The following is a 17,510-nucleotide window of genomic DNA, read 5'->3' on the forward strand; positions in this document are numbered from 1 at the left end:
AAAGTAGAATTTTTATTTCTTCTAAATTGTCCCAAATGTGGCACATCTATCTGTCTGTCTATCTGTCTGTTCTTGACCGGTTTTGGCCATCTGTGCTGCGATTTCCGAGAGAACGCCGCCACCTATGGCCGTCATTTTTGGCCACCTCGCTCAGAGCCCCACCCCCCTCCGCCGCATGTGTGCCGAGGATTTTTCCAGTCGATGAAAAATGACAAGAGATATTAATGATTTTACAAAATTCCCCATTCTCTCTGCTGCCCACGCTGGCGGCAGGGGGGATGGACTATAAAACCAGGAAGTGGTGTGCCTCAATTAGTCTGCAAGCTGGAGGAAGGCAGAGGGTCACGTTTCTCTGAGCTGTGAATAACACTGAACACATGTTCATACAATTGTGAGTAAGTACCCTTAATGTGGTTTGAAAATGAAAATATGGTTAAAGTAAAAAAGCACTTTAAGCACGGGGGGGGGGGCTCTGAGCGAGGTGGCCAAAAATGACGGCCATAGGTGGCGGCGTTCTCTCGGAAATCGCAGCACAGATGGCCAAAACCGGTCAAGAACAGACAGATAGACAGACAGACACAGACAGACAGATAGATGTGCCACATTTGGGACAATTTAGAAGAAATAAAAATTCTACTTTGTACACATCACTCACTGTGTTTCAACAATTTTTTTTACAACGGAAACAGCCTCCATAAGTGTATACTGATAAAAGAGGGCGGCAGAAATTCAGTCACATGCATAATCAAAGCATCAGGTATTCCAAAAACGATTTCATCTATTTTTGTATTATTTCTATCTCACTTTCCACTCCCCCTGCCCAAGAACCACCACGCCAACCACCACCACCACAAGCTCCAATAAGTAATTGTTTTTTTACTATGGCGGCAGACACAGCTCTTTTGAACCTCTTGAGAGCAGAGAGCACAGATATATGTCCTAGAGAACACCACAACATAGGAGACCACTCAGCTTATGCCCTGCTCCCTGCACCATAAACTAATCTGCCCCATGCCCCTATTCACATTCACATTTATTTCTCTCAAGTGTCTACCCCACCCCCTTCCCTCTCCCCCCGCCCCCTTCCCCCAACCCCTCTGTCCCTCTTCCACCACTCCCCCTACCCCTCCCTCCCCACTCTTCCACTTCTCTCCCCCCTTCCCCTCCACTCTCCCTCCCCACTCTTTCCCCTCTCTCCCCCCACCCCTCTCCCTCTCCCTCCCTCCCCATCCCCCCCTCCCCCACATCTCTCTTCCCATCCCCCTCTCTCACCCCCTACCCCGCTCACCTTTCCCTCCCAAATCTGTCCCGTTTCCTCCCCTCTTCTCACCCCCCCTCCCCCACCTGTGTGTTTGGGGGGTGGTTAATATGAGTGTGATGCCGCAGCACCCCACCCCCCCCCCCCCGCAAACGCCGTTGGGGAAACAGACCCAACGGGTCTGCACTTGGTCTAGTATATATATAAAACTGTGTGTGTGTGTGGCTGTGTGTGTTTCTGACTTGTGGCTGCCAGCCTTTGATTCGTTGCCACGACAACACCCGACCCACAAACGCCCTGATTTTTTCCATTACGGTAGAGATTTCACTTTTCATTCCAAGTATCCACGCCTCATTAAATTTTGTCGTGTTTATGTACACATTTTTAATCAAATCCTTCTCCCCCTCCCACTCACTCATTTTGTCGCCTCCTGCTGGCCAGCGACCATAACGGCTGCTGGCGCCCGCACCTCGCCTCAAAGATGCCATTTAAAAACAGCCGCACTGCTGATTCCTGAGAAGCTTGAGTTGGAGGACCACGTCTCCCGTGGGGGCTACGGGTAGGGAACGGCTGCGTTGGGGGAGCAGACCCAACGGGTCTGCACTTGGTCTAGTATTCACTAATACTTGCACATTTCTGCTGGTATTTCTTAACTTTATTTATGTAGATGTATGCAATGAAATTTCATCCAGGTTTTTATTATTGCGAGAAAATATTTTCATGGTTTTGTTAAAGTTATGCAAGTAAAAGAGAAAATACCAGTGAGCCAACATATTGTGTTTATAAAAGTGGATTACATTTTTTTCCCCTATCTCACCACCAGGAGCCCAAAGTTTACAATCCTTCTGGAAGTGTGAAAATTATGGCAGTGGACTGTGGGATGAAGTATAACCAAATCAGGTGCTTATGTAAGAGAGGAGCTTCTGTAATTGTGGTGCCATGGGATTATCCTTTTAATAGTAAAGGTGAGTGGAAGCTGAGAACAGTTTATGCCTTTAGAATTCGCGAGCATCAGGAAATGATTATTTTTCTAATGTTGTTGCAGCTTTATAAAGCATTCACTATTCAATTAGGAACTGAAAATCTAATTGTTAAATTGAAATATTTTTCATTGCATTTTCTGTGTTTCGTGAACATTTTTGTGGTTTGTTGAGATTGATTTTCAGACACCTGCAGAATTTTTTTTAATCTACAGAATTTTAATGATCATGAAGTTGATTTTTTTCCTTCTGTTTAATAAAGACCACGTACTCATTTTGTTCACCACTGCATAAGTTATAAACCATTAAAGTAAAAATCCACATCTCATAATCATACTTTATTGGCCAAGTATGTTTTGCAACATACGAAGAATTTGATTTGCCATAGAGTCATACCAATAAAAAGCAACAGAACACACAAAATACATTTTAACATGAACATCCACCACAGTGACTCCTCCGCATTCCTCACTGAGATGGAAAGCAAAAAGAGTTAAATCTCTCTGTTTTTTGTTCTGCCTGTCGGGGGCCTCTAAACTTCTGTTGATGGAACGATCTTACTCCCGTAACCGGCGGCGAGCCACCTCGTCGGGGCGATCAAGTTCCTGCATCGGGGAGGAAGAATTTCAGCTCCCCGCGCCAGGTGATCTCCCCTGGCTGGGGCTAGTCAAACGTCGTGTGGCTTTTGGAGCTTCCCGACGACTCTCAACCCGAGACTGAGCTCCTTGATGTTAAAGCCTGCAGGCCGCGGTTGGAGCGACGATCCCAGGCAAGGATTCGGCTCCGATGGCAAGTCCACACCCCACTGTGGGGCTCAAAGTCGGTCCTGAGCAAGGCCTCCAGCTCCACGATGTTAGGCCGCAGAGCGACCGGAGGTACGATCCAGAAAACAATCGTATCTCAGGCAAGGTAAGAGATTGAAAAAAAGTTTTCTCTGAGCCCCCCCCCTGCCCACCCTCCACATAAAACAAACCAGAGAATATTAACACATACTTTTTAAACACACTCAAAATAACAAAAAAAAGACGAACAGGACAGACAGACTGTAGGCGAGGCTGCCATCGAAACGCCACCCGGTGGAATCTTAGATGATGAATGCTGTGTAGAGGCGAGAAATGAAACAACCTTCACTCAATATATATATTTCGAGTCATGTCTATGTCTGTCTCACTTGTGGAAAATGATGAATGATTGTTGGAAATATACAGTGTTTTTGTTTTTCCATTTTAGAGTTTGATGGTTTATTTATTACCAATGGCCCAGGAGATCCTGAGTATTGTCAAGAAACAATTAACAATGTCAAAAAAATAATTGCTGAAGAAAAGCCAAAGCCGTTATTTGGAATTTGTTTGGGACATCAGATTCTTTCATTGGCAGTTGGAGTAAAGACTTACAAAATGAAGTGAGTGAGCTGCAAACGAGATTTGCGTAGGAGGTTGAATTTGTATGTGTTATTTTGTGATAACATATCTTTTACTAGGAATTGAATCACATGTACTTTCTTCAGTGATCGTGCTGGTAAAGTAACTTGTCTGCTTCTACACTTAGAAGCAACAACCAGGTTCAGGAATAGCTACTTCCCCTTTAGCTACTATGTTCTGTGTGCTAAGCAAAGCAAGAATTTCATTGTCCTATCAGGGACACATGACAATAAACTCACTTGAACTTGAACTAGATCAAATCGACGTGACTGCCTATCTTTGTGCGGACAATCGCCTCTAACCTTTGCTTCATGAGGCAAAGATTGTGAGGCAAGGATCACATTATTAATTTGCAGCGAGGATAAGGTTTAAAAACGATGTGAAATGTACTATAGCCACTTCAATCCCTTTCCCATCCTTCACTGATGTGCTTCCCCTGCCACTGCTTTCCACCACACTGGTGTCATTGTTCATTGGACATCATCTACCATTTTATGCCACTTCTATTGTGATGCAGACATCTGATTTATCTTCTCCCTTTTCTGAAAGATAATTCTCCCTGGACTACTTTGTTCCTACTTTGTGAACACCACCCCTGGCCTTGCCACAACATTTTTGCATTATAACATAGAAGAAGTAATGCCTATACTTTCATTACTTTACAATATCCAGCCCCACAAATACTTCATCCCAGTGCACTGACATTAAATCGTTTTTAATTTAACATGCTATATTCACCATTCACAATATAATATATGGCATTGAGGAGACCAAATGCAAGCTGGGTTATTGATCAGCAGAGCATCTTTGTTTCTTGTGTATCCACGTTCTAATTCCCCAACTTTAGTTTCCATTTCTTCCTGTGACTACTCTGTCCTTGGCCTTTACCCTCAACCATTAAAGCACCTTTCGGCTTGGGCAATGCTATCTTCTCTGTTGTTTGGGCAATATTCACCATTCCAAATATTAGAGTTCAACAGTTTAAGATAACGATAGTCAGTCTTTTATTACTACATCTAACCCCACTAATTGCTTTCTGCTTGCTTGTTTAACCTTGGACCATCATCCCTTTTGACATTTGATTTTTTTGCCACCTTGTCACAGAATATCAGTTTTGTCCTTTCCTTGCTTCAATACTTGTTTAAAATCTCAGCCAATAAGAACACTTTTCCCTTTCTAAGGCTCATTCACTTGAAACACTGATGCTGCTTCATTTTGTGGCTGCTCTCTGATCTCCAAAGTAGCTCCGAAATGTACTATTTTCCTCATTCTGATCAGTAAGTGCGTGGCATATGAAACATTGTTTTGTGTGGCATATGAAACATTGAGCAAACTACCTGAGCATTGCCAAGGCTAGTGAGTGTGTACCCCAGTATAAGAGTTGGTATAAAGTGGGAAAGGTGGTGTTGAAAGATGTAGAAGTGTTCTGAGTGATTTTATTACCTTATACGAATTTGTATGCATAATATACATTACAGATCCTAAAACCTACATTACGTAACAAGTAAAATATTGCATATTAAAATATTGTAAGTAAAATAAGTCCATGTGTATGCAACAGTTAAACAGCAGGTTGAATGTGTTATAACTTGGGTTATGCTCTAAACAAGACAAGTATTAAATATTTTTGGCCGATTATGTATTTTGTTAATGTCATTCAGTCTCCGAATGAGTAATCCACATGTTAACCAAGTGATTGAAATTACAGCTGCAAAAGTAAACCTTGTGAATTAAAAATTGTAGGAGAATTAATTAAGGAACGTTGATTTTTGTGTGGCATATGATGAGATTCTCTATTCCCTTTGGAGATGAGACTTCCCCACTCCATCAATATTGGAGTACAAAACAGCTACACACTTCATTTGTAAACTACTTTAATTTGTGAAAGTGCTTTTCAAGTATTCCATGATCTCAAAGGCTCATAGTGATAAGAAACATAAGCCTGCACTGTTCTGGTAAATGCCAACAGTTCCAGGCTGATGGAAAGCAATTGTCCTAATTACAGTGCCCTCCATAATGTTGGGGGAGTCCAGAACCAGGGGCCACAGTTTAAGAATAAGGGGTAACCCATTTAGAACGGAGATGAGGAAAAACCTTTTCACACAGAGGTTAGTGAATCTGTGGAATTATCTGCCTCAGAAGGCAGTGGAGGTCAATTCTCTGGATGCTTTCAAGAGAGAGTTAGATAGAGCCCTTAAGGATAGCGGAGTCAGGGGATATGGCGAGAAGGCAAGTATGGGGTACTGATTGTGGATGATCAGCCATGATCATATTGAATGGTGGTGCTGGCTCGAAGGGCCAAATGGCGTACTTCTGCACCTATTGTCTATTGACCCATCATTTATTTATTTGCCTAGGTACTCCACAATTTGAGATTTCTAATAGAAAACATCGCATATGGTTAGAGTGCACATTGTCAGATTTTATTAAAGGGCATTTTTATACATTTTGGTTTCACCATGTAGAAATTACTGCAGTGTTTATACATAGTCCCCCCATTTCAGGGCACCATAATGTTTGGGACACATGGCTTCACAGGCATTTGTAATTGCTCAGGTGTGTTTAATTGCCTCCTTAATGCAGGTATAAGAGAGCTCACAGCACCTCGTCTTTCCTCCAGTATTTCCATCTCCTTTGGAAATTTTAATTTCTGTTTATCCACATGAGGACCAAAGTTGTGTCAATGAAAGTCAAAGAAGCCATTACTGAGAAACAAGAATAAAACTGTTAGAGACATCAGCCAAGTATTAACAAGACAAGCTTTAGGCTTACCAAAATCAACTGTTTGGAACTTCATTAAGAAGAAAGAGAGCACTGGTGAGCTTACTAATCGCAAAGGGACTGGCAGGCCAAGGAAGACCTCCACAGCTGATGACAAGAATTCTCTCCATAATAAAGAAAAAAAAACCCAAACACCTGTCCGACAGATCAGAAACACTCTTCAGGTGTGGATTTGTCACACCTGTGTGGATGACCACTGTCCGCAGAAGACTTCATGAACAGAAATACAGAGGCTACACTGCAAGATGCAAACCACTGGTTATCCACAAATGGGATGGCCCGGTTACAGTTTGCCAAGAAGTACTTAAAAGAGCAACCACAGTTCTGGAAAAAGGTCTTGTGGACAGATGAGACGAAGATTAACGTATCAGAATAATGGTAGGAGCAAAGTATGGAGGAGAGAAGGAACTGCCTAAGATCCAAAGCATACAACCTCATTTATGAAACACGAGGGTGGGGATGTTATGGCCTTGGCATGTATGGCTGCTGAAGGAACTGGCTTACTTATCTTCATTGATGATACAACTGCTAATGGTAGTAGCATAATGAATTCTGAAGTGTATAGACACATCCTATCTGCTCAAGTTCAAACTAATGTCTCAAAACTCATTGGCCGGCGGTTCATTCTACAGCAAAATAATGATCTTGCTAAAGCAACAAAGAAGTTTTTCAAAGTTAAAAAATGGTAAATTCTTGAATGGCCAATCACCCGATTTGAACCCAATTGAGCATGCCTTTTATATGCTGAAGAGAAAGCTGAAGGGGACTAGCCCCCAAAACAAGCATAAGCTAAAGATGGCTGCAATACAGGCCTGGCAGAGCATCACCAGAGAAGACACCCAGCAACTGGTGATGTCCATGAATTGCAGATTTCAAGCAGTCATTGCATGCAAAGGATATGCCACAAAATACTAAACATGACTACTTTCATTTACATGACATTGCTGTGTCCCAACATTATGGTGCCATGAAATGGGGGGCCTAAGTATAAACACTGCTGTAATTTCTACATGGTGAAACCAAAATGTATCACAATGATCTTTATTAAAAATCTGACAATGTACACTTTAACCACATGTGATATTTTTCTATTACAAATCTCAAATTGTGGAGCACAGAGGCAAATAAATAAATTATGGGTCTTTGTCCCAAGCATTATGGAGGGCACTGTATCTCCCTGTGAAGAAGAGTACTGGTACAGGCTTGACTCGTATTGTTTTATTCTTGTGATTGTGATTGTGAACCTTCAACTATTTGGATTTTCTTCCAAAATTTCTAAATTCTTTCTTTTCGTCTTGAAATCAGGTTTTAGTTGTGGATTCTGATGAATTACACAGGCATTTATTTGGATTTTAAAGTAAATTCCATATTGACCACCATCATGCAAAAAATTTATACATTGGTTTTTCATGGAATTTGGAAGAATTATTTAATCTACAAAAACAGTTTTATAATTATTGCAGCTTTCTCACAGTATTAGGAGGTAGCTCGAATGTCGGCGTAGCATCACTCCCTGACGAGCTCAATGCGTTTTACGCACGCTTTGATAGGGAGAACACTGATGTGCCTTCTCTAGCCCCCATTCGCTGTGATGGTATTTCAGTCACAGTCACAGAGGCCGGTGTCAGAAAATCCTTCAGAAGGGTGAATCCTCGAAAAGCGCCTGGACCTGATGGTATACCCGGTCGTGTTCTAAAAACCTGTGCGGACCAACTGGCTGGAGTTTTAACGGACATTTTCAACCTCTCACTTCTGAGGTCCCCACCTGCTTCAAAAGGGCATTAATTATACCGGTGCCCTAGAAGAGCAAGGTGACGTGCCTCAATGACTATCGACCAGTGGAACTAACGTCGGTGGTAATGAAGTGCTTTGAGAGGTTGATCATGGAGCAAATCAACTCCTATCTCGACAAAAACCTGGACCCACTGCAGTCCGCCTACCACCACACCAGATCAATGGTGGATGCGATCTTGCTGGCTCTCCACTCCGCTCTGGACCACTTGGATAACAAAAACTCATATGTCAGGCTGTTATTCATTGATTACAGCTCGGAATTTAATACAATCATCCCCTCCAAACACCGCAGAACTGGGGCTCTACGCATCCCTCTGCAATTGGATCCTCGACTTCCTCATTCACAGACCACAGACTGTTCGAATTGGTGGAAAGATGTCAGCCTCGATAACAATCAGCACGGGAGCACCGCAAGGCTGCGTGCTCAGCCCCCTGCTGTACTCTATACTCATGACTGCGTAGCCGGTCATAGTGCGAACACCATCATCAAGTTCGCTGACGACACAACTGTTGTATCACTTGTGGGGACGAGTCAGAGTATAGAAGAGAGATCGACCGACTGACCAAATGGTGCTAGCACAATAACCTGGTCCTCAACACCAGCAAAGCCAAGGAACTGATTGTGGACTTTGGAAGGGGTAGGATGGGGACCCACAGTCCCGTATATATCAACAATGGTGGAAAGGGTCAAGAGCTTCAAATTCCTGGACGTGCACATCTCTGAAGATCTCTCCTGGTCAGAGAACACTGATGCAATTATAAAGAAAGCACATAGAAACATAGAAATTAGGTGCAGGAGTAGGCCATTCGGCCCTTCGAGCCTGCACCGCCATTCAATATGATCATGGCTTATCATCCAACTCGGTATCCTGTACCTGCCTTCTCTCCATACCCCCTGATCCCTTTAGCCACAAGGGCCACATCTAACTCCCTCTTAAATATAGCCAATGAACTGGCCTCAACTACCTTCTGTGGCAGAGAGTTCCAGAGATTCACCACTCTCTGTGTGAAAAATGTTTTTCTCATCTAGGTCCGAAAAGATTTCCCTCTTATCCTTAAACTGTGACCCCTTGTTCTGGACTTCCCCAACATCGGGAACAATCTTCCTGCATCTAGCCTGTCCAACCCCTTAAGAATTTTGTAAGTTTCTATAAGATCCCCCCTCAATCTTCTAAATTCTAGCGAGTACAAGCCGAGTCTATCCAGTCTTTCTTCATATGAAAGTCCTGACATCCCAGGAATCAGTCTGGTGAACCTTCTCTGTACTCCCTCTATGGCAAGAATGTCTTTTCTCAGCACCTCCTGAGAAGATTACGGAGAGTCGGTATGTCAAGGAGGAGTCTCTCTAACTTCTACAGATGCACAGTAGAGAGCATGCTGACTGGTTGCATCGAGGCTTGGTTCGGCAGCTTGAGTGCCCAAGAGCGGAAAAGACTACAAAAAGTAGTAAACACTGCCCCGTTCATCATCGGCTCTGACCTCCCTACCTTCGAGGGGATCTATCGCAGTCGTTGCCTCGAAAAGGATGGCAGCATCATCGACCCACACCATCCTGGCCACACACTCATCTCCCAGCTACCTTCAGGTAGAAGGTACAGGAACCTGAAGACTGCAACGTCCAGGTTCAGAAATAGCTACTTCCCCACAGCCATCAAGCTATTAAACTCAACTCAAAAAAAAATTCTGAACATTAATAGCCCATTATCTGTTTATATGCACTTTATCTGTTTATTCATTCATGTGTGTATATATCTATATAATGGTATATGGACACACTGATCTGTTCTGTATTCATGCCTACCATATTCTGTTGTGCTGAAGCAAAGCAAGAATTTCATTGTCCTATCTGGGACACCAGGGCTCGAAATTAGCGGTTGCCCGGGTGCCATTGACCACCCAAAGTGCCGCGGGGCAACCTAAACGGCGACTCATTTTGCCCGGCTTGGCATGCAGATACTGGTTTATACCGATAGACACAATAAACTGGAGTAACTCAGCGGGTCAGGCAGCATCTCTGGAGAATAGGAACGTGACGTTTCATGTCGGCGATGGCTGTATTGTGGGGCAAAGATACTTGGTGCATGGTGATGAAGGACCGGAGCGAATGACGGGCGCCGAACAGCGGCAGTAGCGGCCGCGATAGCGGCTCCACCGCCGCATCCTCCCGTACCCCGCCCCGCTGAAGGAGGCCTCCCTCCCTCTCTTTCTCACCCTCCCTCGGCGTGCGTGAGGGGTTGTTTTGAAAGCGCCGTTGGCGGATTTGCAAGCAGCGGCCGTTATCAGGGCGATAGCGGCCGCTGCTTGCAAATCCGCCAACGGCGCTTTCAAAACACCCCCTCTCGCACGCCGAGGCCGGGAGGAGGGAGAGGGAGAGGGAGGTCTCCTTCGGCTGTCTGAAGCAGCTGAACCAAAGATCCTACAGCTATAGGATCTTTGAGCTGCACCACTCGGCCCCTGCAGCTTCCTGTCGGCTGGCGGAGGAGGGGAGGCGGTGGCGAGGATATCCCAACCGCCTCCCCCTTTGGCGGTGGCAATTTGGCGTTGGACAGGGACGGCCAAGGCAGCGGGGCGATGTTGTCCGAGGAGCGCTGACCTTCCTTCCACCCCACCTCCTCTGCCCCTCCCCCTCCCCCTCTCCCTCTCTCCCCCTCTCTCTCTCCCCCTCTTTCCCCTTCTCGACACCTTTAAACATATTACCAAAAGAACATTTGCTGCAGTTATGTCCTTTGGCCATCTCTTGTCAGTTAGTGTAATGTTTAACCTGTCAGATGGGTATAGTCGGTTTTTACAGCTATTATCATAAAATGCCTTTAGAAATTTCCTTGCAACCTGTATATTTTGTTATGGATAAATTAAGTGGGAAGCCAGAGTGTTTCTGTGCCAATAGCAAGAACGACCCATGCTATGGCCATGTCATAGTAGTTTTCGGTCCTTCACAGAAAACATGCTTGCATCAATCTGCAATGTGCATGGTCAAGCATAAATGTTACCATGGTCCAGGATTTATTGACACAGGTTGATCATATGCTGAATAATCTAACCACAGTTTTGTTTGGAAGTGGAAAGAACTAATAGAAATTGCATTAATTGCAATGTGTAAAAAGAGTTGAGATATTGTATTATAATTTTGCTGCATGTCATTGTGGGATATATTATGTCTTGATTGGTGAATATGTTTAGTTTGTGAGTTATTTGAAACAGAAATAATATGTGAATGTAGACAAAAGTGCTGGAGAAACTCAGCGGATGCGGCAGCATCTATGGAGCGAAGGAAATAGGCAACGTTTCGGGCCGAAACCCTTCTTCAGACTGATGGGTTTTGGCCCGAAACGTTGCCCATTTCCTTCGCTCCATAGATGCTGCTGCACCCGCTGAGTTTCTCCAGCACTTTTGTCTACCTTCGATTTTCCAGCATCTGCAGTTCCTTCTTGAACATAGTATGTGAATGCTTCATTGAGCATAATTCCAACTGGTAACTACATACTTCGTCCGAGCACATTATCGCACGCGTCATGCAAACCGTCTTAAATGACCACCTAAACTGTCATTTGGCAACCTAAAAAGCTGTCAAGGTTGCCTGACTGGCAACAGGGAAAAAAAGTTAAGTGAGAGCCCTGGACACATGACTATAAACTCACTTGAATCTTGTATTGGTGTTTTGGGATTGTAACACTTGTAGAAAGGTGTTGTGTCATCGGTATTGTTTTGATTGTACATGCACATTGATAGATGGATACTGAAACTTTCTCTGATTATCTATGCAATTAAGCAACTTTGCAAAATTAAGTTTTTGGTTGGCGCAGAGGGTGCTCCATTTATTTGTTTTTGATGCTGGAAATGTGGAGTTTGCGCATTATCCCTGTAACTACATGGGTTTCCCCCTGTATATACTCAGTTTCTTCTACTTACAAAGATGTGCTGGTTGATGAGTTATTTGGGTACTGTAAATATAGGTGACATTCGGAGCACAGTGAGGATGGAGTCTGTTGATGGCAATGTGAAAAGAAAATTTGAATTAATGTTGTTGCGTACATGATGGAAGGTTCAGTTGCGGTGGGCCAAGTGTTTCAATGCGGTATGACCCTGGCTCTGCAGGTACACAAACACTTTATTTTGCCATTTCCTTTTGAAAGTAAGGCATGATGATGTGTTGTAAATTGTGGGTGTGACCTTCCTTCCTTGCGCTCTGGAGAATAAATTAAATTTTTTTCTCATGTGAATCAATCCAGCAAAAGTTCAAAGGATTTTAGTTCCAATTTTCTCCATATAAATTGTTTTATAAATGTGTTGCTAAAATTCTTCTATCTTAATAATTTATTGGAGAGTTGTGTCTTTCTCATCCTTTTACTAATCTTCAGATCGGATTTATTTTCTCAGTTCAAAAACAAAATCATGTCTATCTTAAGTGATAGGAGTAGAATCAGGCCATTCGGCCCTTAAGTCGACTCCGCCTTTCAATCTTGGCTGATTTATCTTTCCCTCTCAACCCCATTCTCTTGTCTTTTCCACCATAACCCCGGACACCCGTACTAATCATGAATTGCATAGAATCACCTCCCTCTGACAAAATAAATTCCTCATCTTCCTAAAGGTACGTACTTTTATTCTGAGGCTATGGCCTCTGGTCCTAGATTCTCCCACTAGTGGAAACATCCTCCCCACATCCACTCTAAGTAAGTAAGTTTATTGGCCAAGTATTCACATACAAGGAATTTGCCTTGGTGCTCCGCCCACAAGTAACAACATGACGTACAGTGATAGTTACGAATGACTCAGAAAACACTAAACATTAATGATAATAATAAGACATTAATAATAAAACACCATTGATCAAGCATGTGAACCAACAAAATACCAGATCAAAGAGAGGCTACAGATTTTTGGCTGTTGAATAGAGCAACTACTCGTGGATAAAAACTGTTTTTATGTCTGGCTGTGGCAGCTTTGACAACCGGAGTCGCCTTCCAGAGGGAAGTGATTCAAAGCAAAGATCTTATAGCAGAGCAAGATGGGTTACTCTCACGCAAACGTGTAGTACGCTCATGGGCGGATTCATGGGCGATTTTATGACTCATTTTAGAAACCTGACCCCGCCATCTTGTTCCGCCATTTTGCTCCGCCCTCTTGCTTCCGGCCAAAGATTGGATCCGCAGCGGGGAGAAGGAGTGCGCGGCCCGGGGCAGCGGGGAGAAGGAGTGCGCGGCCCGGGGCAGCGGGGAGAAGGAGAGCGGGGAGAAGGAGTGCGCGGCCCGGGGCAGCGGGGAGAAGGAGAGCGTGGAGAAGGAGTGCGCGGCCCGGGGCAGCGGGGAGAAGGAGAGCGTGGAGAAGGAGTGCCGGGCAGAGAGGAGAGGTGCGGGGCAGTGGGGAGAGGGGGTGCGGGGCAGTGGGGAGAGGGGCATAGGAGGGGGGGAGACATTGTAGTGAGGGGGCAGGCGAGGGAGTGCCCGGCGAGGGAGTGCCGGGGGGGGGGATAAGGCCTAGTGTGTGTGAAGTTGCGGGGAGGTTTACAATGTTTCTTATTTACAATGTTTCTTATTTAATGTCCCTTGTCTAGTCTGAAATAAAGTTCATTATTGGATCAGAAGAAATATAATTGTGTGTGTTTTATGATTATATACATTTATATAATTTTCATGTATGTGTGTTTATAAACATTTTATTCTTTAACAAGAATTAACTAAATTATGAACTAACAGAATTATGAATCTAACCCTATATCACGCACAAAAAGTTCCCCCGCAATGTCAATCACCCTGCGGGTCGGGTCGGTTCCGGTTACTACAAAATCAACTCAAACACTGCTTGTGAACCATTTAAAAAGAAATGATTTAAAAAACATTGAAAAAGGCAATTACCAGAATCAAATTTTATTCTTGACAAGAAGTATGAACTGACAGATTTATGAATCTAACCCACACAAACTGTTGCCGCACAACATTGATTACACTGCGAGTCGGGTCGGGTCAGGTAGGCTCAGGTTACTAAAATGGGCGTGGAAAAATGCCCATGATCCCCTCCATAGCGTACTACACGTCAGTCCATTGCATTTCGCAGGAGTAGCCTATCTTGATCTGTTATAGGATCTTTGATTCAAAGAGTTTGTGGCCAAGGTGAGAGGGGTCAGAGATGATCTTGCCCGCTTGCTTCCTGGCCCTTGCAGTGTACAGTTCATCAATGGAGGGATGGTTGTAGCCAATCTTCTCTGCTGATCGGACAATTCGCTGCAGCCTCCAGGTGTCGTGCTTGGTGACTGAGCCAAACCAGACCATGATGGAGAAGGTGAGGACAGACTCTACGATGGTCGTGTAGAATTGGACCATCATTGCCTGTGGCAGATTGTGCTTCCTCAGCTGCCGCAGGAAGTACATCCTCTGTTGTGCCTTTTTGACTGTGGAGTCGATGGTAGTCCCCCACTTAAGGCCCTTGGAGATGATGGTTCCCAGGAACTTAAAAGACCCCACAGATGTGACTGTGGTGTTGTTGATTGTGAGTGGGGTGAGGGGAGGGGGAGCTCTCCTAAAGTCGACAATCAATTCCACTGTCTTAAGAGCATTGAGCTCTAGGTTGTTGCTACGGCAGCAGGACGCCAACTGTGACACTTCTTGTCTGTAGGCAGATTACTCCCCATCCTGGATCAGTCCAATCAGGGTTGTGTCTATCCAGGCCTTTCACTATTCTGTAAGTTTCAATGAGATCCCTCCCCTCAACCGTCTAAACTTCAGCGAACACAGGCACAGTGCCGTCAAACGCTCTTCAAATGTTTACCCAATCATCTCTGGGATCATTCTTGTAAAAAAAAACGCCCCTGGACCCTCTCCAGGGCCAGCACATACGTCATCTGATATGGGGGCCCAAAATTGCTCACAATACTCCAAATGCAGTCTGACCAGTGCCTTATAAAGCCTCTGCATTATATTCTTGTCTTTATATTCTAGTTCTCTTGAAATAAATGTCAGCATTGCATTTGTCTTCCTTACTACTGATTTGATTTGCAAATTAACTTTCTAGGAATCCTGTACCAGCACTCCTAAGTCCCTTTGCACTGCCAATTTCTGAATTCTCCCATTTAGAAAATAATCTATACCTTTATTCATACTACCAAAATGCATGATGTATTCCATCTGCCACTTTCCCAATCTGTCCAAGTCCTTCTGCAGAGTCCTTTCTTTCGCTACAATACCTGCCCCCCCTTCTTTCTTTGTATCCAACCATCTATCTGACTGAACTTTATTGCCTACCATCACAGTGGTGGATGTTTATGTTATGTTATCGTTCCTTTTAATTGTGTTGTGTTCTTTTAATTGTATGACTCAAATATCACTGTACCTTAATTGGTGCATGTGACAATAAATGTGATTCTGAATCTATTTCTTGATATTTCAAAATATTAGATCACAGCATGTAGAAATTTTATCAATGGTTGTGAAGAAATGTATAACTCCTGGATACTTTTATGACTAGTTGGGGATAGGTTAGATTTGTTGGGCTATTGCTGTACTTGCTGAACATTTCCTGAATGGAATACATTTGATTTTGGTTTTCTTTTGATAGGTATGGAAATCGCGGGCATAACCAGCCTTGTATTCATGAAGATACGCAACGTTGCTTCATTACATCCCAGAATCATGGTTTTGCTGTTGAGACAAGTTTTCTTCCAAACGATTGGTCTGTTCTGTTCACCAATGCTAATGACAAATCTAATGAAGGAATAATTCATAATACTAAACCAATTTTCAGGTAAGTACTTTGAAAGGCAACATGAATTAAACCTGTTAGTTTTCAATTCTTATTACATCATCTGCATGACACTTGCATTGTGCTATTAATGTAGTAAATTGTCTCTGGATAATTTAGAGATGATTCATTGAACTTTAATATGGGGTGAGGGAGGAGCATTCTCAAGAGATGTAATCGACAAAAAATTGAGCAGGTTGCCTGGGCCAAAGATAGGCCATTTTGGAGAAGCAGAGGATCTTTGTAATATTGATTGGATTGAAAGATTTGCTCTGGGTCAGATCATTACAAATAATCATTAAAATTTCTTAAAAATGGAAAGTTCAATTGGATTCCTTTCCCTAATATAGTAGTCATGAACAGATAAGGTTGAGTATTTTTAATTGATTTAAAATACAATATTAGTATTTTGTAGCTCAAAATTAAAAAAAATAATTATTTAATCCTTTCAAGAAAGATCACGCAACTGAGTTGATTATATGATTTAAAAACAGAACGCAATATTCTGCATACATAGTCTCACATGTGGGCGGCGCATGTTGTAGGAAAATAGCCAATATGTCTTATAAATTGCTTATAATCTGTTTTTCCTTGTTTTCAGTGTGCAGTTTCACCCGGAGCATATGGCAGGACCAACAGACTTAGTGGGTCTTTTTGATATATTTTTGGAGTGTGTGAGCGACACAAAGTTAGGTGTTAATTTAGATATAACTGGTAAGAACCTTGATGTCGGCATCTGAGTGCCTATCATGATGGCATTTAACAGACTGTAATGCACTCAAAATCAAAACTTTCTGAACCATTACGTGTTTTTTTTTAAAATGCAGTGATTTCTCATGTATTACATGCAAATACTGCCAACCTGTTTCTGGCTGAAAACCCAACATATGTAAATCGCTGATGCATTTACAGGTGTATTTTTTTTGTGTTCTGAGGAATTGGAGCGTGCCGGAGGAAAATATTCTACAAGGAACTTTGTCATAATCATATGAATCATTAAATCCTTCACATTTATTCATTGGGTTCATTATCTTTTTGTATACTGTTAAATCCTGTTGTTGATAATAATGTGCAAAAAGAAAACAAACTTGACAGGTCAAGGAGCATGTTTTTGGGGTGTGGGGGGAGAAGAACAGACGACATTTGGAGTTGAGACCCTTCTTCAGACTGAAGAAGTTGGGGGAGAAAGCTCAAAAGAGAGCTTGGCTTAGGGCAAAATCTGGCAAATGATAGGTGGATACAGATGAGGAATGATTTTCATTGGCAAATGGGTAGAGATAGTGACAAAGGCTAAAGGTGAAAAGGAGACAACATGATACAGAGTAAGGAAAGAAAAGGAGTGACTTGTAAAGCTAGAGGGAGGAATATGGGTGTTGGATGGAAAGAGGAGATATAAGGAAATTGGGGATTGGCCCTCAGGCCTGATCTGTTGAGAATCTCCAACACTTTGTTTTGCTCAGAATTCCAGCATCTTCAGTTTCTTGTGTCGTGATTATCATGTATTCGACAGCAGGGGTATTTAAATTTTTATGGGAGATTAGT

At 43.1% G+C, this 17,510-nt stretch overlaps 1 protein-coding gene across 4 annotated transcripts in view; it reads left to right on the forward strand.

The window, feature by feature from the left end:
* Nucleotides 1–17,510, forward strand: part of cad (carbamoyl-phosphate synthetase 2, aspartate transcarbamylase, and dihydroorotase) — a 93,552-nt gene that overhangs the window by 9,718 nt on the left and 66,324 nt on the right. For all 4 annotated transcript variants that reach the window (XM_033021385.1, XM_033021384.1, XM_033021386.1 and 1 more), the window contains exons 5-8: nt 2,082–2,223; nt 3,469–3,640; nt 15,786–15,971; nt 16,570–16,682. In XM_033021385.1, the coding sequence (XP_032877276.1) occupies nt 2,082–2,223; nt 3,469–3,640; nt 15,786–15,971; nt 16,570–16,682 (613 nt within the window). The remainder of the gene's footprint in view (nt 1–2,081; nt 2,224–3,468; nt 3,641–15,785; nt 15,972–16,569; nt 16,683–17,510) is intronic.

The sequence above is a fragment of the Amblyraja radiata genome, chromosome 5, assembly GCF_010909765.2.
Source record: "Amblyraja radiata isolate CabotCenter1 chromosome 5, sAmbRad1.1.pri, whole genome shotgun sequence".
Lineage (NCBI taxonomy): Eukaryota > Metazoa > Chordata > Chondrichthyes > Rajiformes > Rajidae > Amblyraja > Amblyraja radiata.